The 24,575-nt window shown below is 36.1% G+C and overlaps 1 protein-coding gene across 2 annotated transcripts; it reads right to left on the reverse strand.

Moving 5' to 3' along the window:
- Positions 1-937: 937 nt before the first annotated feature.
- LOC132126866 (endothelin-converting enzyme 1-like) lies at positions 938-20,223 on the reverse strand. 2 transcript variants are annotated; one of them, XM_059538426.1, is made up of 19 exons: positions 20,073-20,223; positions 14,807-14,893; positions 12,383-12,521; positions 11,013-11,225; positions 10,693-10,817; positions 10,404-10,550; positions 10,120-10,185; positions 9,857-10,045; positions 8,866-9,008; positions 8,648-8,762; positions 6,493-6,603; positions 6,309-6,407; positions 5,973-6,050; positions 5,760-5,863; positions 5,360-5,470; positions 5,208-5,275; positions 4,737-4,927; positions 4,133-4,228; positions 938-3,026 (listed from the first exon to the last, which is right to left on the reverse strand). In XM_059538426.1, the coding sequence occupies exons 1-19, from the start codon at positions 20,073-20,075 to the stop codon at positions 2,850-2,852; spliced, it is 2,262 nt and encodes a 753-aa protein (XP_059394409.1). In that variant the 5' UTR covers positions 20,076-20,223; the 3' UTR covers positions 938-2,849. The 2 variants fall into 2 exon arrangements, with proteins under 2 accessions (XP_059394409.1, XP_059394408.1); XM_059538425.1 differs by lacking the exon at positions 20,073-20,223 and having other exon boundaries at positions 14,807-15,456.
- Between the last annotated feature and the right edge of the window lie 4,352 nt (positions 20,224-24,575).

The raw sequence follows: 24,575 nt of genomic DNA on the forward strand, positions 1-24,575 counted from the left end.
TTGTAAATTATTATTATTATTATTAAGAACGGAAATGCATGTATGCTGTTAAAAGTTTATGCAATAAGCTAGTCATTTAGAACCGTGCATTTACACAGTACTAAACTTGGACCTTGGACATGTGGCCACACGTAAGGGTCTTTTTTTTTGTAATTGAGATTATATATAATCTGAAAAATGAATAAATAATTGTTGAAAAAACTGAATTCTTCCCTCATGCAATCCATCTCATGTTCACTTGACAATAAACGTGGAACAAAGAACACATTTATTTAACACACATACTTATTTACATTTCAAATGTGTACCTAACATACCCGTAAATACTAAATAGTTTATTATCTACATTGTGTTTTTGATATTTTGCTGATTTTTGCTGTCTGTTTTGTATATTTGTATATTATCTTTTTTTATTATCTCGTCTCGTCAGTCATTCTGTTGCACTGTGGGGCTTCTGTCACAAAAAAAATGTATGTGTAAACATACCTGGCAATAAACCTCATTCTGATTCTGTTTTTTTGGAAGTATGGTTTGTTAGGATCGGACAATACTGGCTGAGATACAACTGTTTGAATATCTGAAATCTGAGGGTGCAAAATAAATCTAAATTTTGAGAAAATCGCCTTTAAAGTTGTTCAAATTAAGTTCTTAGCAATGCAGATAACTAAACCAAAAATTAAGTTTTTATATATTTACAGTAGGAAATTTTCAAAATATCTTATGGAAAATCTTAACTTAATACCCTAATGATTCTTGGCATAAAAAATCGATAATTTTGACGCATTCAATGTATTGTTGGCTATTGCTACAAATATAGGGTAGCTGTGCTCTTGACTGGTTTTGTGGTCCAAGGTCAAATATCTTGAATGAAAAACAAATATGCAACTATTTGTTTGTAAAAAACAACATTATATGTATTTATTATGTATGTTGCTAAAACTGCGAAACCATCAAGCCATAAACATATTTCCAGTATGTTTTATCTGTTATTTCAGTTCTTAAGAGTCGGTGAGTTGTTGACTCGAGAATCACGATTCAGTTCGATCTGTGATCGAATCGTTCAGGCCGGTTTTGTGAACCGGTTCATTGATAAGATCCAAAAAGAACGATTCGTTTACACATCGCAATATGCCAGTGAAAGTGACGTCATAAAGGCAGTCGCCACATGCCTGCACTGTTTCACACAATGAATGGCATCTCCGTTACATTCCAAGCCATTCATAATCAGTGTAAGAGATGAACGAGTCATAATACACAATGTATTACGACTAAATATAAAACTGCAGTTTCACCTTTTTAAAAGGGGTCGCGCCCAAATGTTGGTTGCAGTAGAAATATTACTTCAAATGTTACTCGCGTTTGAGAAAGGCTCAAATAAAATAGAATATATATACGTTTGCCTATGTTGTGAAGTATGTATTTTTGGGGTTAGATGGTAGGAGCATAATAAATAATAAGAACATTATCTTGCTTTTTGATTTGGCATTTCTGATGCCATTAATATATGTGAATGTGGCGACATCTGTCGGTTATATTTCCAGGAGACGGAGAGAAATTATAAACCACAAAATTACTTTTGAATCAATAGATCAATGAAAATTACACCGATCAGTTAATGAACTAACAATAAGCGATATAAATATTAACTCTTGTGCTATGCTGAAAAAATTATACATATTTTAACATTCCCAGTCAAAAATGACCAGCCTTTTAAAAAATTACTTGTAAATTTGTCATAATTTTTTCCCAACTTGCTTTCAGTTAGCACAGGGTTTATATTTCGTTTTGGAACTGACTTATCATAGGCCTCGGTGTTCTGCACATCAGTTTTTGAATGAAAAAACAAACAAACATTATTTGTGGATAAATGTAGGTAATATTAATTTGACAGATGAAAAAGATCTCATTCAAGGAGGCTGAGAAATAAAAAAAATACCTACATGAAAAAACCTGATAAACCTGTGATTATTGAAAGAAAACGTTGATAAAACGATTTAATTCAATATTTGGCAATGTAATAGCATTATGAGAAATTTAAACACTATTTTTTTGTAGGCCGGCCATTTTTGACTGAGAATACCAAAAGTTTAACAAGGTAGCATTAACATGAATGGTTTATTAATGTTAACTAATGTTAACAAATGAAACCTTATTGTGAATCGTTACCTATAATTGCTATTTATTTTGAGGGAAGGAGGGCAGTTTGAATCAGTGTGTAATAAAAATGCAATTTGCATAGTTTTAAAGGCACTTTCTACATATTCAATACTATACCTATTTTTCTTTTGACATTAAGTGACATTGTGAGATTGATTAAAATCAAATTGTTTGCCTGAGTTCAAGTTCATATTGTACAGGCAAATTCAACAAATAAGATATGATGGAACAGTCTTATAAAACTTATCAATCTATGTATTAAAGTTATCTTACAATGTTGCACAATGTGTTGTGCAAGAATTTGCAAACATTACAGACAAAATGTCCCACCAACAATGTAATACAGAGAACATAAATATAATTTCCAATTAGAAAAATAAAAGCATTTGCTCAAAAGGCACATATTCAAAGAAAACATATTTGCAGAAAGGAGAAGTCCTTCTCTCATTATATTTAACCATTAACTTCCAGTGTTTTGAATGTTTGTAAGAACAAAACTCCATTATATAGACTTCCTTGGAGTCCCTATTTACACCATTTCCCCATTAAGAGGCAAGTGAAAGCTGGAAAATATGTAGTCCACTATAAATCCACCAGCTTTTTGGCAGTCTAGATTAGGCAACCTGAGATGGATGTTTGGGATTTTTGAGCGATAAAAGCTCCAGGTTCGGACCCCCATGTAAGAGTAACTGTCACCACATCTCACACTTTCGTTTGGGGTTCATGGGTAAGTCTGCCTTGCAGCCAAAGTGTGTAGAGAACTCATGGGAATTGGAGATGGTCCCAATGACCCGGAAACGTGATGGACTGTGGGGGTCAGTAATAACCCCTTCATGAGAGCTTTCTGGTGTCCGAACTGAGCACCACACCTACAAAAAAAAACAGGGTTTCGTTAGACGATAATAGGACAAAACTAAATTATTACATTTTCAAAGAAGTGGTGAGTGATGCTTGTCTGTGCAAAAGTCATTACCCTGATTCTGTGCTTTTGTGGGAATTAGTATAGTTTTTATTTTATTTTTTCCAATTTTTATTTTATTTTATTTTTAAGACTTTCTAGTTTCAGTTTTTGTTTTATTTAGTATTTTAGGGCTGGAAAGGTTATGACTAACTGGTATCAGTTAAAAATGTTTAACGTTGGTAAATTTCTCAGTACAGTTTAGTTATTGCCATCTCGTTGCATTTTTTTTTTAACACAGATAGATTGTAAAGGTTTGAAGTATTATAATATAATATAAATAAATGAATACTTTTTTTTTTTTTTTAGATAGTTTGAGTAATGAAATAGTATTTTAGTTTAAATATATAAAAAGTTTTCCAGTTATGTTTTGCTATCTATTTTTTTGTTGTTGTTTGCAGTTAAGTCAAGTCATTGCAATCTAAATGTATTTTTGCTATACAGTGTATCAAAATGATGTATAAGTTTGTCAAATTATTTTAGTTTAAATGTATTTTAGCCCCCCCCCCCCCAAGCTTTTTATTAATTTGTTATACAGATAACGGTCTAGTTATTTCAATCTAGTTACAATTTTATCTTTATCACAGGTCTGAAATATTATAATACACACAAATGTATCAAAAACTACAATTAAAGATTTTAGAATTTTTTTCTTTTAGATAGTTTAAGTCATGAAAATGTATTTTAGTTTGAAAGTATTTTATTATATTTGATGTTTTCATTAAAAAAAAACTCACTCTTAAGTCAAAATGAAAATCTGGTTCCTATAGTAGGGATACCACTTTTACAATATATTGGGATTTATATTATTACAATATTATTTTTTTCCAAGTAATAGTATAACCACACCTCTCTTCAACAATCCACATCCAAGGTAAATAATAAAATCAATACTGATTCTCGCCTCAGCAAACAGACAAATAACAGACACCTTTAAATTTGCAAAGGTGGTGACTAGTAAAATCCTTTAAAACTAGTCAAAAACAAGTGTAACAGTAAGCAAACATTGGCACAAACCTGAGCAAATCCCACAAAAAACAGCTGATGATTGGTCATTCCCAGGGCAGGCAGTGTGGCCTCCTCACCATTCTTCTCGATCCAGTTTATATAAGCCTGCAAAGCAAGTGTGAAAACATTAGTCCGGTAATAATTCTGCATGCTACAGCGCTCGCTGGGATCCTAAATCAACAGAACCCTTGTGTCAATGGTTATTTTCCTCTCCATCAGAGAGGTTAACACAAGGTCTTCTCCGGCCATATGCTTCGCGCATCTGCTCTGTAACCTATGACTTTTCAACCAACGGAAAGAATCCGAGTCACTGGAGGTAGAGCGGCCCATTCCGAGCCACCTGTTGCACTGCGAGGCTTTCCAGCGAGATGGGATCACGACGGCCCCAAAGCGATCAAAGCCGCCAATGAGTAAAATATCGAGATCGTTATGGCTTTCATATCAGATTCTCACATGTCATTCGCCGTAGCTGTTTTCATGTTATGGAAAGTAACCATTGGTGTCTCATCTCTTTATAACTCGCTGATGAGAGAAACAATTCTGTTGATTGAATTAGATCCATTTAAATTGTAATTCCAGCCAAGTCTTGTTCCACAACAGGATCTTCACAAACCTTATAAGCTGCCCTTAGGCCTCCGTTGTCAGCAATATTTTCTCCCAAAGTGTGTTTCCCGTTTAGAGGTTCTTTATTTATACTGTAGTTGCTGTACTGCTCCACCATGCACTGGGTCTGCTGTTTAAAAGCCTCCACTGAAGAATTTTGCCACCACTGACGCAAATTCCCTTCCTTATCATACTCTCTTCCTGTAGGACATATTTAAAATAGTTTTAAAACATATATATATATATATATATATACACACACTGGTAAATGTTCACATACACAGTTTTCAAATACACAATACAAGCTGATGTGTTAATTAACATATTCATATTGTTACAAATGATAAAGGATAAATTATTAAAGTATTAAAATATAAATATAAATTTTTTTTTTTACAGCAGCTGAATAAATCTTATATACTGGAGATCTAACAGTCTGAAATAATATGGAGTAATAATTTAGAGAGAAGTACTTTGTTACCTTGATCGTCAAAGGCATGGGTGAGCTCATGCCCCATAACCACACCTATACCACCGAAATTCATTGCTCTAGAAAACAACAAAGACACAATATGATGAGCTCAGTGATATAACACTATTTCAGGACAGGTTTTGTTAGTGGGAGCCTCTTACTTTGGCCAAGCATGGTTGTAAAATGGAGCCTGGAGAATGCCAGCCGGAAGTACCATCTCATTCTTTGTGGGGTTGTAGTAGGCATTAACTGTAGGTGGAGTCATACTCCATCTGTACACAGACAGGAGAACACTGATCACTGGTGTACACGTGAACTGACAATGGGGGAGTTTGAAATAAGTAAGTTCTTTCATCATTTATTCACCCTCAGACCTGTTTGACTTTCTGTATGACACTTTGGAAAATTGACTCTGGGTCTGACGTGCTTTTGTGTTCTTTTGTATTCCACAGAAAAACGAAGTCAAACAGGTTTGGAATGACAAGAGGGTGGGTGAGTAAATGACAGTGACTACAACACAAAACAAAAATCATCTTGTGTGTGAGCTGAGCTGATACTCACTGATCTCTGTTGGGGACTTTTCTCAGCTGGTTAGCAGTCACTCGTGCAGAGAAGTTGTAATAATTCATGACGTTTTGAAAGTAAAGATCTGAATCAACATCAAACTGAAATACAGTTTAGTTGCAAGATGTCAGTATGGGCTCTCTGCAACATCAAACAACATTATCTTCCATGAACCAAAAGCAAACTGAAATTAAGAAAATGTATACATACGTCATTAAACACCTTGTCCAGCTCTTTGGGGTTCATAATAAACTTTGGATAACCAACCATGTTGTATAATGCATCTGCCTAGACAAGAATAAGAAAATGAACACTTCATTACTTTAACACCAGGTGGCATTAAAGAGCATCAATAAGCATAAAACCTTTATATATTTCCCTTGTTTAATGGGATCTCTTTTTTTTGCCAATTTTTACATAAACAACAATAAAGCTAATACAAATTAGGACAAGTCTGAGATTTTAGCAAGGTGTTGATTTCAGCAAGATCCATCCCTGCAGGCGACAGCGGTGAAGAACATCATGTGGCATTGTGTTGGTTCTCACCTTTTCTTTGGCTGCTTTTTTAGTCTCGGGATCCATCCAGCTGACAGTCTTCAGGCTGTCTTCAAAGGCCCATTTGATCTCGGAAACCATATCTTCAACCTGACAAACATATCAGTTGAGAATATAGTGTATAGGCCTGGAGGAAAAGATGGGGATGGTGTGCAAAACATCACAAGACACTCACAAAAGCTTTGCTGTCTTCGGAAAAAGTTGCTTTGACGAAGAGCGCCCCGAGAGCAAAGCCCAGAGCGCTATCCGTGTCGCTGGCACAAAGTTTCCAGCGTGGCATGCAGCTCTGGAAAACACAAAGCTGATATATTAACAACAAACAACCTCATTTGTACCCAAGTCTTCTTATTCTTAAGGTGACATTTCACAAACAATTTACAGGTCTGAACTTCGGCAGTCTAGTTTCCATCTGTACACCACAGGAATTATTAGCGCTTGAGGAAATGATCACAAATAACTTGTTAAACACATACATTTGCCAGTAACATGCTAAACCGAAGGGTTTTTCCCTCTTTATCAGCCAAACAAGACATTTCATTGTTCTCTTGAAGGCTGCTTGAATATGACGCCCAGAGACGGGCAGCAACAGGACTCGTCACCCATTCCACTTCCCATCTCAGAAACTGAGGTGCTAGAGATAAGAGCTAATAGCTCCTAATGCAAGACTATGACGATAAAACAAAGTGAGTCATTCATTAAAAATTAAAATTCTGTCATCACTTACTCACATTTATTAAACCTGACTTTTTTATATTTTGAACAGTAGTTTAAATATTTTCCACGTAAGACCACAAAAAGAAACGAGATGTTATATTTTCTATGCATTGGATGTCAATGGTGGCTCTCTCTCTCTCTAGTCATCCAAATTCATATTATAGTAACTTTAAAGAGACAGTTTACCCAAAAAAGAAAGTCCTGTCATAATTCTTCTTTTGTGTTATGTAGAAGAAAGTAAGTCTAACAGGTCTGGAATGACTAGAGTAAATGATAACAGAAGATGCGAAGATCATCTATCTTCGCTGGCTTTATTTTGGTATTTTAAGCGGTCACGTGACTTCAAAAGTCTCGGAATCCAGCACATACATTGCATGGACTACTTTTACAGTATTTTCATGTTTTGAGAGCTCCATGTCACCATTCACTTAGAGAAAGCAGAGTCAACATTCTGCCTAACATTTAAGTTCCTCAGAAGAAAGTCATACAGGTTTTGAACAACACAAGGGTGTTTAAATGTTTCATTTTTGGACTATCACTTTCAATGCAATAATAAAAGCTATAACCACAATAACATACCAAACTATGTTGAAGGTGACCGTCGTTAAGGTTCCTCTCTCTATCTCTTATCATTACCCATCACACATATACACATGGTCCAGGGCTCTTTGGTTTGTTATTTCAGCCTGACCCCAGCGGAAAGTGAGGTCGGGCGACAGAATCTCCTCCTGATAAGAGTCTGAATAACCCGGCTCCCTGCAGAACAACACACTCCCTCTCCATACACACCAACACTAACACCCCTTCATCTGAATGAAGCCAAAGGGAGGGAGGAGGAGAAGAAAGAAGACGAAGGAAACAAATTGCACTGACCATTTTAACAACTGGGTAATTTTGTTTTAACATAAAATGATTTCTGCACCAAATGATCCTCGTAAGAGGTAGAATCAGTGTAGAGTAGTAGTTCACCTCCAAAAATGTAAACTATTTAGTCATCATCATTTACTTAGCCCAAATGTTTCTAATCCTGTGTTATTTTTAGACACAAAATCCACAATATTCAAGCGCTTGGATTCCAAGTCAAACCTGACATAGATGACAAAAGATTTTTTTTTAACTGGACAGCTTCATAATACGGAGAATAGAATAATGAATAATAGAGAATAATGGCAAAATGTGTATCCATTTCTCAAATTTTATTTCACAAAGCTATCATATGACTTCAGAAGACTTTGAATATAGTACCCAATCATATGGACCACTTTTATGGCGCTTTTTGTAACTTGGCAGTATTACTCTGCATAAAGTCAAAAGTCAATTTATCAAAGAAACAGGCTAAAAAAACATATATATATATATATATATATATATATATATATATATATATATATATATATATATGTGTGTGTGTGTGTGTGTGTGTGTGTGTGTGTGTGTGTGTGTGTGTGTGTGTGTGTGTGTAGACAGAGACAGATAGATAGATAGATGAGAGAGGTGGTGAGCTAGTTCTTTGACTGTGCAAATATTATGTTACCAATAAAGACTAAAAATATGACTCGTTCAGAGACAGCAGTGCCTTGGACTGACAGACAGCAGCTTTGATCTTCATTTCTCACCTTCTTCGTGCCATACATGACTTCAAGGAAGCGCTGCTCTGCATCTTGGAACCTCTGGTCTAAGATGGACACCATTTTCCGCACCACTTTCATGATCATGTAGTTATTCAATATGCTGGGGAAGACACATTAGCTTTGATCTTAGCTAACAGACAATACAGGTCAGTAGCTAGAATTGTGTTGGTTTTTTAGGCCAGTCTTTGTTAATGTTGGCTTACCTCTTGTTGGTGTTGCTGATGAGTTCTGAGACTCTCTGGAGGTATTCTGTTGCATACACAACCACGGGTTCAGAATCATTTAGAGCAACAGGGGCGAACACTGCAGAGAGGAAAGGCATCCAATCTACTGCAGGAGCCAATGTCTATAGCACAGACACAAACACATGACTGAAATCTCATATTAAATGCAACATAACAATTACTGAAAGAATGCTTTTTATGCATCCAGCAAAGGAAACATAACTGCATGATCTGACAGTTGTATTCTCTTTTTCCTAAATCACAATATATGAGATGTATCGCTCATTGAAGCATTTAAACATTTAAGTTAGTGGTTGTCAACTGGTTTTGTTTTAAGCCCCAGTCTGAGTCTGTATGATTTTTATTTAAAGAAAAAAATAAATTGTTACTTCATTCAGCAAGGATGCATTAAACTGATCAAAAATGAGAGCAAATACTTTGTTAAAAACAGCATATTAGAATCATTTCTGAATGATGTGACACTGAATACTGGAGTAATAACTGAAATTCCTGGAAATTCAGCTTTGCAAATCACAGGAATAAATTACATTTAAGAATAAATTACAATAAAAAACTTGCAATAATATTTCACAAAATTTTTATCAAACAAATGCAGCATTGCTTGTTTTAGGACATGAAAAAAATCTTATGAATGGTAGTATAGATTAAACAGAAAAACTGCAAAACCAACAATATTTTTTCTGTACTAAACATTTGTAGTTGGCACAAATGTTTATCCATTGTCAAGCAATCCGCCCATGTTAGTATCTGGATAATCTGACTGTTTTCAGCCAAGTGCCCAAGTACAGTTGGATCTACTATTGGACGATTGTCCTATTTTGCCATAACTATGATTTTCATTGATTGCATTTCACATTTCTATCTATGTAACCATTTTTGGGTCATGACCAACTGGTGTAGAATCATAGATTTCAATCCAACAGTAGCACAGTAAGCGGGCAGTACTCACAGCTAACTCTTTGGCTTGAATTTTATGGTAAATTTTCATCTCGTCACGTCGCTCTTCCTGAGGGACTGTGATGTTTGCCAGGGCCGTTTCAAAGTCTATGATCTCCTGCATCATCTTCTGAGAGGTCTGCTCCGAGCCGCCCAAAAGCATTCCAAGCTCCACCAAGAAGTTCAAGTATGCTTTCAAATACTGACAAAAGAATAAGAACACAAGCTTTAGACCACAGCAGAACATTTCCCACGTTCATAAACAACACAGTTTACCTTTTCATTGGCTGTCTTATTGAGATAGTATTCCCTAGAGGGAAGTCCCAATCCTGACTGATCCACCTGTGGAAAAAGAGGAATCAGAGCATCAGCTGCGTTTCCATTATCACTCAACAAGCTAAGCTACAGTGACATGCAAGATATAAAAGACTGTTAAAATATATTCTGACAGCCATCATAAAACAAAATATGATATCTAAAACAGTGCAGCAGAGGTTCCCCTAGACATTTAAGAATTGATGTTTTTGTGATCAAAATAATATAACTATAAGTGTTCCCACCTGGATGATGTTGCTGTTGGAGCTTTTGGAGTCTGTGCTGACAAAAACAGTGAAAAAGGGGGAGGTTCGGAAGTTGGCTGACACAGTCCTTAAAACCTCCTGGAAGTTATCTTTCTCCCATGGGCCTTTCAAGCCCCAACCTCCTGTCTAGAAAAACAATCTTCCATTATTAAGAATTATATCCCAGAATAAGAGTAAAAGCAGGTTTTCATTAGAGCCAATATATTAACAACAGATCTTTGGCGTTTCATATTGTTAAATAAGGGTTTGTGCGTGCATCTCAGGTCACCTGATTGATGAGATCCTGAAGTGGTTTTGCTCCGAGTGCTTCAATTTTAATCTCATTCATACAAGCTTGGTAATACCACTGGGCTTTTTGTTCTGCTTTGCTCAGGCTCTTCATACTGGTATTCTCTGAATTTTACAAATGAAGAAAATTTCAATGACGATTTACTGAACGGGTTACACATGAAAAATATACGTAAAAAAAGAACTGAATTAAAAAAAACAATTATATATATTAAATAAGTTACAATTATATTACACTAAAATTTTATAAAAAAATTTAATAAAAAATAATGAAAATGTTAAATAATTATAAATTTTTACCTAATAAGTTCTTCATGACGGCCATGTTGTGTTCCCACAGGTTGCTGAAAGGACCCCAGCGGGACTTGCCTTCAGGTAATGGGTTTTTCCTCATCCATCCCCCGCATGCAAAGTTGTAGAAATCCTGGCAGGGGTCCACTGATCGATCAAGAGCCCCCAAGACCGTACTCGCAACACTTACACAAGGCTCTGACAGGCACATTCCTGGATGTGCTGTTAAAACAATATATGTATATAAAAATACTGCTGCATCCATTACACTAGATGCTTTTAGATCACATATAACTGCCAAAACAAATAAGAAAGTCTTCTCGATGTCTTTTTCACTCAGCGTAATTTACACTATAGGGTAATCATAAATGGGATTTTGGTGCGCTCTACCCGATACTGCATTCAGGCTGCACCTCATAAATATGCTCTGAACATCTCTTTGAGGAAGACCCCAGGACATGAACCCATCTGGAACTATTCACTTATTAAGGGTTGGTGCCAAAATCTGGTCTCTGAGAAAAGAACTGTTTTTTTTTTCAAAATCCAGATCAAATGAAGAGAGTCTCTCGCAGTGACCCGTGGAGAGCCATCGATTAAACCCAAGAGAATGTGTTTCCTCTTCATTGAATACTAACGGTCAAAAAAAAAATCTGGGTGATAGGTGAGCTGTTATGGCAAATATTTGTTGCAGCTACCAATATCCTTATCTTCGAAAAGATATTCTCAGACATGTTAAGAAAACGTAATTTACAGGCACGCATGTCTTTGTTTTCATTTTGGCCTGAAGCCTTTGTGGTTAGGCATGATTCCATTGAATGAGGCTATGCAAGTATTACGTCTAATATTGGAAATAATAAGGGTTAAAGGGCACTGTTTTATTCAGCTTGTGAGTGCAGAGAAAACGCAGCTACAATAGATTCACTGTAAGCTCTTCTAAGAAAAACATTTGGCCCAAAAGATGTATCCATAGCTCCTAATCTGAAGAGATAAGGCCAAGAAATTGGAGGCCTCAGGGAGGCTAAGGAAACTGGAGGTAAACAGTCTGAACCGAAGTCGTTGTTCTTTCATACAACAATTTGTCATGGTTGAGCAACAGTGGATGGCTGAATAGCAGGAAGTGGCATTCAGTTCACTCTGCAATAACTTTGAGCTGCAATAAAAGTGAGTAAAGGGAGGTCCAGAGCATATACAGTCTTAACTTATATACTATGATAAATATAACAGGAAGGACTATGAGAAAATCCTGATTTAATGCAGGAATTCAAACTTAAACTTGAAATCTCAAAGAAGGCAGGGTAGTAAAAAAAGTGTTTTTTTTCCCAAAAAATGAATGTTATATGTTGTTACGCATGTATGTAATATTTGCAACATCAACTCACATTTTTTATAGTGCAGACCCAAAGTCATGATGCAAATGAACAGAGCCACAGACAGAGCGCACACGACGACCACTAGCTTCCTCTCAACGTGGGTTTTCTCTGCCCAGCACCGGAGTCCCAGACCACGCTGCAGCCTCACCTGATAAATCACATTAAGAGAAGATAAGGGTTATCACAAAATAAGGGTTAAGACTGAAATCAATATCCCTGCAAATGAGCAATGTACCATAGATGACGCAAATGACACTGAAACGTACTCCAAAGGAGTGATCTTTGGCAAAGAACTGGTCTTTAAGGGGAAAATGTTTATTTTGTGTTTTCTTAATAAAAGTGATATCTTTGACATTTTGTATAACACTGTGCAGGTTTTATATTATATTGCATGAGAAAATGATACATGATCGTGTCCAACAACAATATTAAACTTTGGTGGGACCCAACACTACTGTTTTTCTGCTCCAGTTCTTACGGGTCAAATTCTCACTTCAAATGAAGAATAAAAGGATGATCCCAAATAATAATAATAATAATAATAAAAAAAAGATTTTTGCTGAATACTTCATGTCATTTAACAAAACTATGAGCTTAACAGCTCTGTTTGTTACTGTAAGCACAATTATTTTCTTTGGTAATCGACAGCATATCGCAAATGCCGTCTACAGAAATGAACTGGTATTGAATATATGGGTATCAAATTAACCATTAAATCCTTAGAAAAGAACATTACACATAACAACACAGTAATAAACATCCTACTTTCTAGGAAAGGCTCTCTTCAAGGAAACACTGGCAATGCTCAAGTCTGTTCTGCCAAATACGTTGCTATTCAAACCTAACCGCTGGAAAGAAATATTCTAAATTAGATATCTCCTATGCAAATAGCTCCCATGCTGAATTTTCTGGACCATCAAATTATATCCACATACACATTCAAATGTTTCGGGTCAGTAAGATTTTTTTAAAGTCGCTTACCAAGGCTGCATTCATTTGTTCAAAAACTACAGAAAAAAACCAGTAGCCTACTATTGTGAAAACAACTTTTTTTTTCTACTGTAATATATGTTGAAATGCAAACTTTTCCTCGGATTGATTCTTTTTTGGTCTAGATTTTGTAATAAGGCTTGTGGATATCGTAACTGATCAGCTCTTCACAGAAGAGGTGCATGGGAAACTAAGTAAATCATCTCAAATCAAGTCCTACCGAGCCAATGGAGTTCGCTTTTAGTCACTTTTAGTGGACAGCTGCTTCGTTTGGATGCATGCAGTGTAACTGTGTTTGTATGTGAGGTCTGTCATCAGTTAACCTCGGTGCCTAACTCAGGCCTCTCAAGGGTCAAAGAGAGCAGAGGGAAAAAGTAAAACAGACTGGGAGATGGTTTCAATAAAGATCAAAACATTTTAATACCCCAAGTGATCCAGCTAGCAAAAGATTCTCACTAGCAAAAAAGACTGCACACTAATATGGAGAGAGAACAAGAACATATCTGGACATCTTTTTGGTTGCCTTCAAAATAAACAAGACAAATATTCAGTAATAATTATTGGGAGATACGGCAGAACAGCTTCAAACATTAGTGTTGCAATTTTTTTTAATGGCATCCATATACATGAGCTTATTGAATAAACATAGCAGATATTGATGAATAATTGTCATTTTTAAGATTTAATTTTTTCCTTTCTTTTTTTAAATGCAAAACACTGTTGGTTTTATAAAAGCAACAGAAAAGACAGTCAAAAATGTTCATTCAGGTAATCTAAAAACATGTTGTGTGGCAACATCTAAATTAAAGGCAGAGTAGGTGATTTCAGAGATGCTAGCAATAGCAAGCTAGCTTTGAAAGCATAAGATCCTACCCTCCCTACAAATCAGTCTTCAAAGCCATGCCTCCTCCAAAACACATACTCAACAAATATTCAGCCCGTTTAATTTCCTCAAGTGCAATTTATTATTTCTAAATCTTCATGCACATTATTTTACTTGTGCTTTAAAACTCATTAGGATCTAACAAACAAAAACACCAGCATCTGGTGATGCAAAATTTTTTAATCAAAAATGGTGAAGCAAAAAATACAGCTAGCATTTGTTTTGACAAATACACAAATGAAAAAAAAAACTATTATGTACTTATCAGATCAGAGGAAGTGTCAGGCATATTTACATGACACAAATAGAACAAACACATCTGGGTGGAAAAAAACAAGCTTCAACAGAATGAGGAAAGAGTTAGGCTACATTCAGTAGTGCTAACATACAGCGGATGTATGACAGGAAAACCACGAGAAAGTGACTCGAGACTTCTTGTTTTCCACTGAAATCACTTAGTTTGGTTTAAAAACGATCACTATCTCAATGGATAGTCTTATACGTCAGTACACATACATCAAGAAACAGAAGTTATAAAAATAGTGAACAAGTGAACTCACCTGCATGGTAGAGGTGTGGTAGACCCCATCGGAGCCAGTGTCCAACAGCTCCTCTTCATCCAGTGTGGCTCGTTTGTATGTTGACATCTGGTATGTTAAATGAAGAACAGATTCCCTCAGTGATTCCATAATTAAACAAAAACTTCTAAAAGTGTTTCAGCAGCTTCTGGGAACCCTGGGAATGTTTGTCCTCCTGAGTTCCATCAGGAGAAGACTGTGAAGCTAGTTTTCCCCAAGGACTAGAGAAAACTTTCGGCTCAGGGTGTCTTGTGCTGGGTGATCTCTGTGTTAATGGGGTTTCCTCTTCCACCCCCCTTCACTTCATCCCAAGGCAAATTTCCAACCCCCCAACGTCAGCTACACCTAGGTAATAAACTCCAAAGCATGGTCAGCTCGATCTTCACAACAAACATGTGTTGGGAGATTTCAAAGCGCTCTCTTTAGTCCAGCCCTCCTAGTAAGGAATCCTAAACAAGGGATTCTTGGGAAGCTTGAACTCCTTCCAGTCTGCGACAACACTAGCGTCAGTAAAAAGGCAGGAACTTGTGAAAAACAGGAAGGAGAGAGGACCTGATGAACATACATGAGGGAGAGTGAGGGTGTGTGAGTATACGGATGTAAGAGAGAGAATGTGTGCATTCCACAATGGGCTTTCATTTAGAACTGGGAGGGAACAGTTAGAGGTGAGTTTCCACCCTCTCATTCCTACCAATAGGACATTACAGGGCAGAGGGTGGGGCTTGTACAAGGCCACTCCCATAATATGTTCTTCAGTTGCCAGATTAGAATAGTCACAATACAGTACAACAGTCAGTATTGCTTAACAAATACACACATGCATGCATTTTTTTTTATTAATTTCACATATTAATATTTGATAAAAATTTGCACATGAAACACACACACACACACACACACTCATATATAAAATATTTTTATATTAATGATATAAACTAATATAAATTATAAATACATTAAAAATTGTCATTCTAGTATTTTAAATGAAAATATTTTATATATATTTGAATGTTTGTATATAAATTTTTAAATATGCAATAATGGCTTTGCTTCCTCTTCTTCATTCCAGTGATATTTTATCTTTATTTTGAGGCTTTTTGTATTATTCATTTATAAAGAATTCACAGAAAAATGTACCGTAAAAAAAAAGAGATATTTAACAGCCCAAAAAATATAATTATGTAACTTAGTGTTTTTGTAAAAGTTAAATGTAATTTATTTTTGTCATCTGGCTGCAAGAAAGACAAATTGTCTCGAGTCTTGTCAAAACCAGGCATCTATCATAAGGCCTCTGTGGCATCTGAACAGCAGACAAATATGTTCACTTTATGCCAAACCCCATTTCAGCCAAGCACGTAAAACACAATTCAGACACGCCAAAATGCCAAAACCACAAAATGACCGGTCCAAACATATTCACACCCAGTGCTGCACAGTTAGCATATTGAATAGAATGCTTTGGCCAGACTCACTTCTCACTACCTCAGAGGGGTAAAGCCCTGTCATTTGATGACCCTGATTGGGCGGGAGAGTAACACATGAGGGTACTGACAGAAAGAGCTGAATTTCTTCCAACTCGGAATGCAAAGTCCCTTTGGCATTTACTAAAAACATATTATGAGCCTAATTTATAGTGTCATTTAGAAAGGATGAGACATATATTGTGTGTGTGTGTTATAATAATAATTATTTTATAAGTATGTAAATTAAGTTGATACAATAATTTATTTTAAACACACACACAGTATCAATACACCCAACAAATAACAAATGTCTTGTACTTTCAACAAACAATATAAACATACAATAAAAATATAATTGTGCTATTTTATGACAAGAAAGAAAAAAAGAGAAATAAAAGAAATGTAAGCAATATAAGGTAACAAATTTTGCCTAAGCACAGGACTAATTAGTTTTAATAGTTTGATGATTTTTCTTACAATAAAGTTGGTAAAATGATTGAGATTAATAAAAACAGTCAATGCTAGAATTTAACAGAAATAGAAAGAATAAACTAAATTTATAGAGTATATTTTTCTTCCACTTGGTTGTGCAGTGAAAAGGATCCATATGATGTTAAGTCCTGGGATTTATGGGATGTCCCATTACTTTAATATGGGGAAAATCATGTGGTAACAGGTAAGGAATGGGACAGAAATGTATGAAAAGTGGCTCAAATATTTATACACATTCTTCATATTCATAGTAAATGTACTTATGGTCTTCAGGCATAATTCTATCTGAAGCCGGACTCACAGACACTTTCCTGGCAGGTCTGCCCCAGCAGGTGTGCAGTCAAGTAGCTGCCAACACCATGTCAGCAAGCGGCAATGACAATGGACTCTTCCCTTTACGTCGCTTTCCAGTGTCATGACTCATTGAAAGTTTGGCTGGAGGCTCAGAGACCTGCCTGTATCCGGTCTAGGGGCTTTGACTTGAGGGCCATCTCAAACATCTGTCTATCCCATATCGAAGCAAGGCGCAGGTGTACAGCGCCAGAGCACTGATTCTATCAACAGTGAGGGTGGATTCATTGCCTCTTTCCCATAGCCTATACCTGCTTTAGTATTTACTAAAGGCTAATCTGGGATCATTTCTAGCGTTTTCCATGCTCATAAAGAAAAAGGAAGTTGGTCCCAGCACAGTGTGAAAAACACTGTACAAAATATGCCAACATTCCTAGACCTTGTCTCAAATGCTATCTTTCAGCAAGGCAGTAAAGGCCACTGATCCTGTGAACCGTCCAATTGTTTGAGGCACGAAAGCATTTCCTTGGTATGACTAAAGCATTTGGTTGCCACTGTGCTAATATGTGAAAGTGAATGCACACTATTTGCGGGTATGTGTGTGTGACAGAGAAAGCACATTTCATTCCACAACTGAGTCAGAGACTCTGTGACTTGGATATGGCCTAATTCCTATTCACGTGCCACTTTTTAACAAATATTTTTGGTCTAAGTCATTCAATGTCAATCTGAGTATTAAAGTTCAGGTTTTGATTTTTATGCAAGGCAGAAGAAGCACCTAAATAAAGAAGCACGTTTGATACTTGGTAACTCTGACACATGATCTTCCAGTTTCGTCACGCATTTCTTGAGGGTCATTCCCTGGTGGTAAGAGTAATATTATCATACATCCCCTGTTAATACTTTCAGTAGTTTGAGAGCAAGGGTTTCATTTACATGCGGAGATTACACTCAGATCAGACACTAAAAGTTTTTTTTCCACAGCCAAGTTAAGGTTGCTTCATGCCTGCTCAAAATTCAGTGCCAAAAGACATAATGCTATACAAAAGCCAGACTAAATTATGCCTGCTCTGACCAACTTTATCCCCCAGTTATAAAGTATATAGTTTTGATTGTTGTACAAATGCATTTCAGCCACCTCTGAGCAGAAATGTGAGTATACATAAATCTGTGTAAATGTCACCTTTGCTGAGTAAATTTGACATACGATATTGGAGATTGTAGATTTAAATCAAAATATATGATAGGAAATTATGTAAAGCAGGTTAGAGGTTTTTTTTGTCAGCTGAAACTCTTTGAAGTCTTTAACAATACATTTACATGTTCACAGTTCTCTGATACTGGTTAATGACATGCAGGTAAACTTTAAAATATTTCAATCTTAATTTAGTAAGTGGGTTATTTTGATTTACTAGATTGTTTTATTAAATAATAGCCCTTCATCAATTCATGAAACAAAACCACCTGCAGTTCCCTCGCCAAATGGTTAGTGCAAAAGAGTTAAAGGGGTAAGTTCACCCAAAAATTAAAAATCTGCCATCATTTACTTACTCTAAAGAAGATATTTTGAGAAATGTCATAAGTGTGTGTGTACATACATACATACATATATATATATATTTTTTTTTTTCATAAAGTGGGAGTCAACAGGAAATAAAACTGCTTGGTTACCAACATTCTTCAAAGTATCTTCTTTTGTGTTCCAGGACATGTTAGGACATGACATGAGGGGTGGCAAACATAGACATAATTTTCATTTTAGGTAAACTATCTCTTAAGAGTCTGGCGCCAGTTCCCCTATGCTTCTGTCATCTCTATAACTGTTAATAATAAAAATGTAAATCATATAATATAGAAAATGGTTGTAAATCATTAAATCAAAGATCAAATAAAAAATGTAGAAGGGAAGTGGCAAAAATACCCATGAACACGTAAGCTGTCATCCAAACAGAAACACTTCAGATGTCTGTGTTTCTACATTTCATAACACATCATCATCAGGGATTAAGAAGATGGAAATCCACAGAGGAGAAGACGAACAACAACATGGTGATCTCCTCTCTGGAACATATGACAATGAAGTCTCATGATAACGACCGAGGTCACAACTTCTCGCGTCAGAGATTCCCAGGCGCAGTCTTCCTCTCTAGGATTACACTAAATATAAAAACTGAAACTACTTAAACTCTTGAGGAAATTGTGCAAGACATGCCTTATCATGATGTCAATAAACATCTTGTACTCAGTGTCTGGTTTAGTCCAAAAAGCTTTCTGGAAACCATGCTTGCGGTCACTTGATTAACTGTAAATATATTTAATATAAACACATAAAGGTCTATTATACATAACAAAATAAGCTCCATTTAATAAATAATAAAATAAAAATTAATTTGACAAAAAGTATATACTAAACATGTTTATCCTTGATACAAACATTAGCTAAGGCTCAGAAGCATTCTTGGCAATATAAACATTAGGCTACATAAACATTTAACGTAATATTTTTATTTGAAGCACAAGACTAAAGGGAGTCACAAGCCAGCCTATGTTTACAGCCTTGCTGTTGGTCAGCGTCTACAGCTGTGACTTTGTTGCCTTAGTAAAGACTCTCATGATGAATTCTAGATAATAAGTAACCTCTGAGCAAACTAATGCAGCACACGGATCTAACTAAATGAGTTCAGTTCCATTTTCACAGTAACGTGGATTGAAGTACTAGAACGATTCGACGAATATAAGTGATAACCATAACAAACAGGGAGTTTTATTTAAGAGCAGTTAAATAAACAGGTTTAAGTTCCACCAGAAGAATTCACGTGAATTTAAGCACGTTGTCTGAAACTACTAATGTAGAGACAGAAATACGAAACTGTGTACTGATATATTAAATTACATTTATACAGCTTTATCTGTAAATTATAGGCTACAACACACCGTGAGCAGTGTATTAACATGCCATCAATTGCTATTTTGACAAACAGGGAAAAGTTCCGTGTCCTTACCATATGTTTTAGACACACTCTCTCTCTCTCTCTCTCTCTTTTCTAGGAAGCAGTCCACTTTCCTTTTATAATCTTGATTTTGCAAACTAGTATCCCCTCCTGACTCGACACAACGTGCACACGAGCGAATACAGTTTAACTGCGAGGAACCCGTCGGAATTATAATAGTAACTTCAGTCAACCAATCATATTCCAAAGCAGTTTCCCACTTTCAACTTCTGACCAATTGTATTTCAACTGTGGGCGGGACGTTGGTGACAGCTCAATACTGATACAAAAAGGAATTGTATGATTTTATATGAACTTCGTGTCATAAAGCGCCGCAACTGCATACCCAATATTTTGTTTAAATTATAAAAATAGTTTGATTAAGACCATAAACTGATGTGGCAGATTCCGTTCTAATTAGAAATTGTGTATTAAAAGTAATTTTAAAGACGTGTTGTTGTTAAGAGAACGTGGAAAATTAACAGCTTTAATAGTAGCCTAGCCTTCCTTCTTTTAGAGCAGGTGTGTGGAACGTTGATCCTGGAGGGTCACTGTCCTGCAGAGTTTTGCTCCAACTCTGAAAATAATTACATAAACAAGTAGGCTACCTAGGCTAACTGTATCCCGAAGGACCTTGATTAGCTTGTTGTTTGATTAGGGGTGGAGCTAAACTCTGCTACAGGATCAACTTTTTCCACCCCTGTTTTAGAGTAGCCTATAGACGGATTCAACTCAGTGATTCGAATCTTTTGAATCGGTTCAATCCAAAGATTCAATAGGTGAAAAAAATGAGGCACTGAATAATTTATTCCAAAACATTGCGTCACAAAAAAGTTGAATTGTCCCTCATTAAAACTTAAACCGGTATATCTAATAGGCTCCACGACGAATGTTACATCTTATTTTTTTTTCCATCTATGGCAATTTCGATGCCTGCACTTTATCAATCTATAAAACAAAACAATAGCCTAGGATTGGTTCAGTTCGTGATGTGAATAAATCTCGTTCACAAAAGGGGGGAAAAGGACTGGAGAAAATGTGCCCCTCTCGTTCAGTCTGGGTTTTTAATGTGATATTTCTGTCAGTGGCAGCGCTTCGACCCGCTCAGTGAAGCATATATATTCCTTCAGCAGGTCCAACCAATTAAATGCTCCCACGCCTCGCGCTCGAATGCTATGTTTACCGCCATAATAATATCGTGAATGTCATAAAGCTGCCTGCGCAGTACATTTGTCACACTGTACAACAATAATTACTGTTTTTGCATTATTGTAAGGGGTAGTTTTATGGTTGAGGTATGGGTAGACGTTAATAAAACACAAAATAATAGGTAAAATACTTATTTTATTGTTATAATTTCTGAAATATGAGTATTTTTCAAAAATATGAGTTAAGGCTGCATTGGAATTACACAGAACATTGTATCACTTAAATTATTTATTCACGAAGCAGATGCCAATAGAGATTACTTGGGGGAATGCAGCTTTGTCTATGCGTTCATACTTAGCGATTAGCTACCCTACTACAGTCTATTATTAGTAAACATTAATTTTACGCAAAACTTGTCATTCTTCACGTGAAAACATGATGTCATCCTTTAAGAAGGCTATGTATCGCTGAAATGCTATGTGAAAGGTATTAGGAGGTTTATGTGGATTATTGCGTGCGCAAGGCTTTTCACAGCTGGAAATCACCGCGAGGCAAACGCCAACAGCAGGTCAATGGGCGATTACCAGTCTTTAGACTTTAATGACCATTGCTTAGACTTTTAACTTTAAATGAGCCTCACTACTCTCTGATGGGCAATCAAGCGCATTGTTGCGTTCTTAGTGACATCTTGTGTTAGTCTATCAGAATGTAGATGAAGTAGCCTATCTGATAGATTCAAGTCCGAGAAAAAAGTTCAACGCAAAGACTAAAGGTAACGTTAGGTAAATGCAAACCGCATACGCATCATTAACAGGGCCATAGCTGGGGTTTGCGGGTTGTACCAGTGGGCCATGTTTGAAATTGATTAATTTGTATGTAAGTTCTATTTTTGTTATTTACACAATGTTTAAGTATTTTCAAATTTGTAGGTATAGGTACAGAAAACGAATAATTAATTGTAAAATAGCACTTCAGTCTTCACTGTAAAAATTACACTCAAACCAAAATCTATTCAGACACCTTCAACTTTTTTCACATTATAACAGTTTATTTGCTATAGTTTAGAAAATGGTCATTAAATAAGACAAGAACTCAGAGTTAAACAGTGTCAGAACAAATTCGTCTTGATAATGTCAGATAATTTTGGTAGAAATTAAGTAATGGATTACAATAAACCAAAAACTCCGACAACTGTTAGTACAATATTTACATAACTATAAATACTTTGTTGAATAATTACCACACAGTGCTTAATTTTGTTCAGTCTGTGGTGTAAAAATGTTGCATTAGCAATTTTTTTTAAACACAAAAAGCAAAACATGGACAGGTAAAAGTGTCTGAATTATTTTTTGTCCCAAATCAATTATCAATTTTACTGGTAGTTCACCACTATGAAGATTTTTTGTGTATAATATGTCACAGTTTATTTTGTTATACTTACTTACATATATTAACTATAGTGCCCTGGACCCACTAGTAAAAAAAAAAAAAAAAAACCTATCTAAATCTAAATTTATATCTTGTGTCTGAATTGTTGGTTTAACTGTAGATTAATTATTGTTCAAAATACAAAGAAAATTCCGTTTAGAGCAGTGAGTGATTTCCTTTCATTCACTTTCTTCACTGTCAGAAATATGGGTACAGCAGGGGTCCATTTCTGTCCCCCAAGGTACAATCTACACTAATGTACCCCATAAGGCTTATTATTGGACCTCAAGGTACATATATGTACCTTTTTGAGGGTCAAAAAGGTACATATATGTTCCCAAGCATTAAAAGGTACATATATGTACCATTTCTTTGAAAGGTTAAGGTACAATATCAAGAGCCAGCCTTGATTGGCTGCTTGATTTTCATTCGAAAAGAACGTCCCATTCGCAGTCTTTCTTTTGGCAGAGACGAAGTCATAGATAGCATGGTTCTTACAGGGCTTTCAGTAAAATCAGCAGTGTAATATTTGCAGTGTTAAAAATCATTAATTGCCAAAGAGTTTAATTAAAAACCTACAGTGTTAAATAGTAATCATGTTCAGTGTTGTTATATGGTGTAATTTCACTTTTACACTAAAAGTGCGGAATAAAAAACAAAACCGCCGAATTGTCTGGACTCCGCCCCTCAGTAACGGCTGCCTCGCGAGGTGATGACGACATTCTTTCCTCGAGCGACCGAGACGTAAGTTGGATTGCTTTTCCCTTGATTAAAGTACATTGGAAAAACATTTTTGTTGATAATTTTACTCAAAATATGATTGGTGGTGAACACATTTAGAAATTACTAACTGCGAGTGTTTTTGTCAGGTTTAATGATGATCGTGAGGTGCAGAGAGATGTAAGTTACAGAAGCTTAAAAGTTAATCATCATTCGGTTTCCTCAAAAAAGGTGATTAACGTTATGTGTAAAATAACTTTTTGGAATGTGCTTACAATGTAAGTCATTTATGCTTTACGCTTCTTTCATTTTTGTTGGTCGACACGTCCTCTCTCTGTTCCCGCCGAGGCCTGGGTTTACTGGAGTCTGGCGCTGAAGACTGAAGCGGCTAACTTTACATTCGGTAGGTGTTCTACTCAAATGAGAGAATTCATCAAATGGTAAATGTATTTGTTTTTGAAAGCATTGAGTGCGGTATTTCATTACGCACTAATAACAAATTTGTTTTTGTGACTCATAACACCGTGTTGAAGTGTCTGTCTCGCCGCTGCAGATGTGCAGTCTTTCTGCAGCCAGAGCTGCTATAACGAGGGACATTTACCAGTCATTTGACTGACGTTATCTAAAGCAAAACTCTGAGACTAGAGCACGTTTAAAAACTTATATTCGCCACTGTCTTGTGTTGCTTGTTCTCAGCGCTGAATATCATGTCTGTCATTTCATATCTGCGTCAAGACACAAACGCACTATCATCAAGTTTTTCTTAAGCAAATTAACGTTACGTTTATGCAAGTATCGTGAAAGTATGCGCAGCCCGCCACGTCACCCGTAGGAGAAGAAAATACAGTCCGTAGCGATGGTTTGCAATCCATCCTGTCAGTTCATAAACCGTTATAGATTGTTAAACCGAGGGAACAGTTTAAGAATTTGTGAGTACGGTTTATTAACCGATGGGACGGATTGCAAAACCGTTGCCACGGATTGTATGTTTTTCTCCTACATGTGACGTGCCGGGCTGCGTATGAAAGTGAGTTAAAGGTTACGTAGGTGAAACTGTAAATCTGTCAGTCTTTCAGTTTCCTTCGGTGTTCACTGGCAGAGCTAGCATGTACTTTATCAATTCATATGGCATCCTATTTTGGGTTGAATAATGTCCCAAATGCTTCCAGATATACAAGGTTACGTGTTAATGGAGAAATATGTCTGAATCTATCTATA

Source organism: Carassius carassius, chromosome 44, assembly GCF_963082965.1.
Source record: "Carassius carassius chromosome 44, fCarCar2.1, whole genome shotgun sequence".
Lineage (NCBI taxonomy): Eukaryota > Metazoa > Chordata > Actinopteri > Cypriniformes > Cyprinidae > Carassius > Carassius carassius.

Coding starts and splice junctions, on each gene's coding strand:
- LOC132126866 (XM_059538425.1), bottom strand. CDS start 14,935: ATGGAATCACTGAGGGAATCTGTTCTTCATTTAACATACCAGATGTCA. Junction 5,471..5,759: donor AAAGTCCCCAACAGAGATCA/GTGAGTATCAGC, acceptor GTCTGTGTACAG/ATGGAGTATGACTCCACCTA. Junction 4,229..4,736: donor GCCTAAGGGCAGCTTATAAG/GTTTGTGAAGAT, acceptor CTTGCTTTGCAG/GCTTATATAAACTGGATCGA.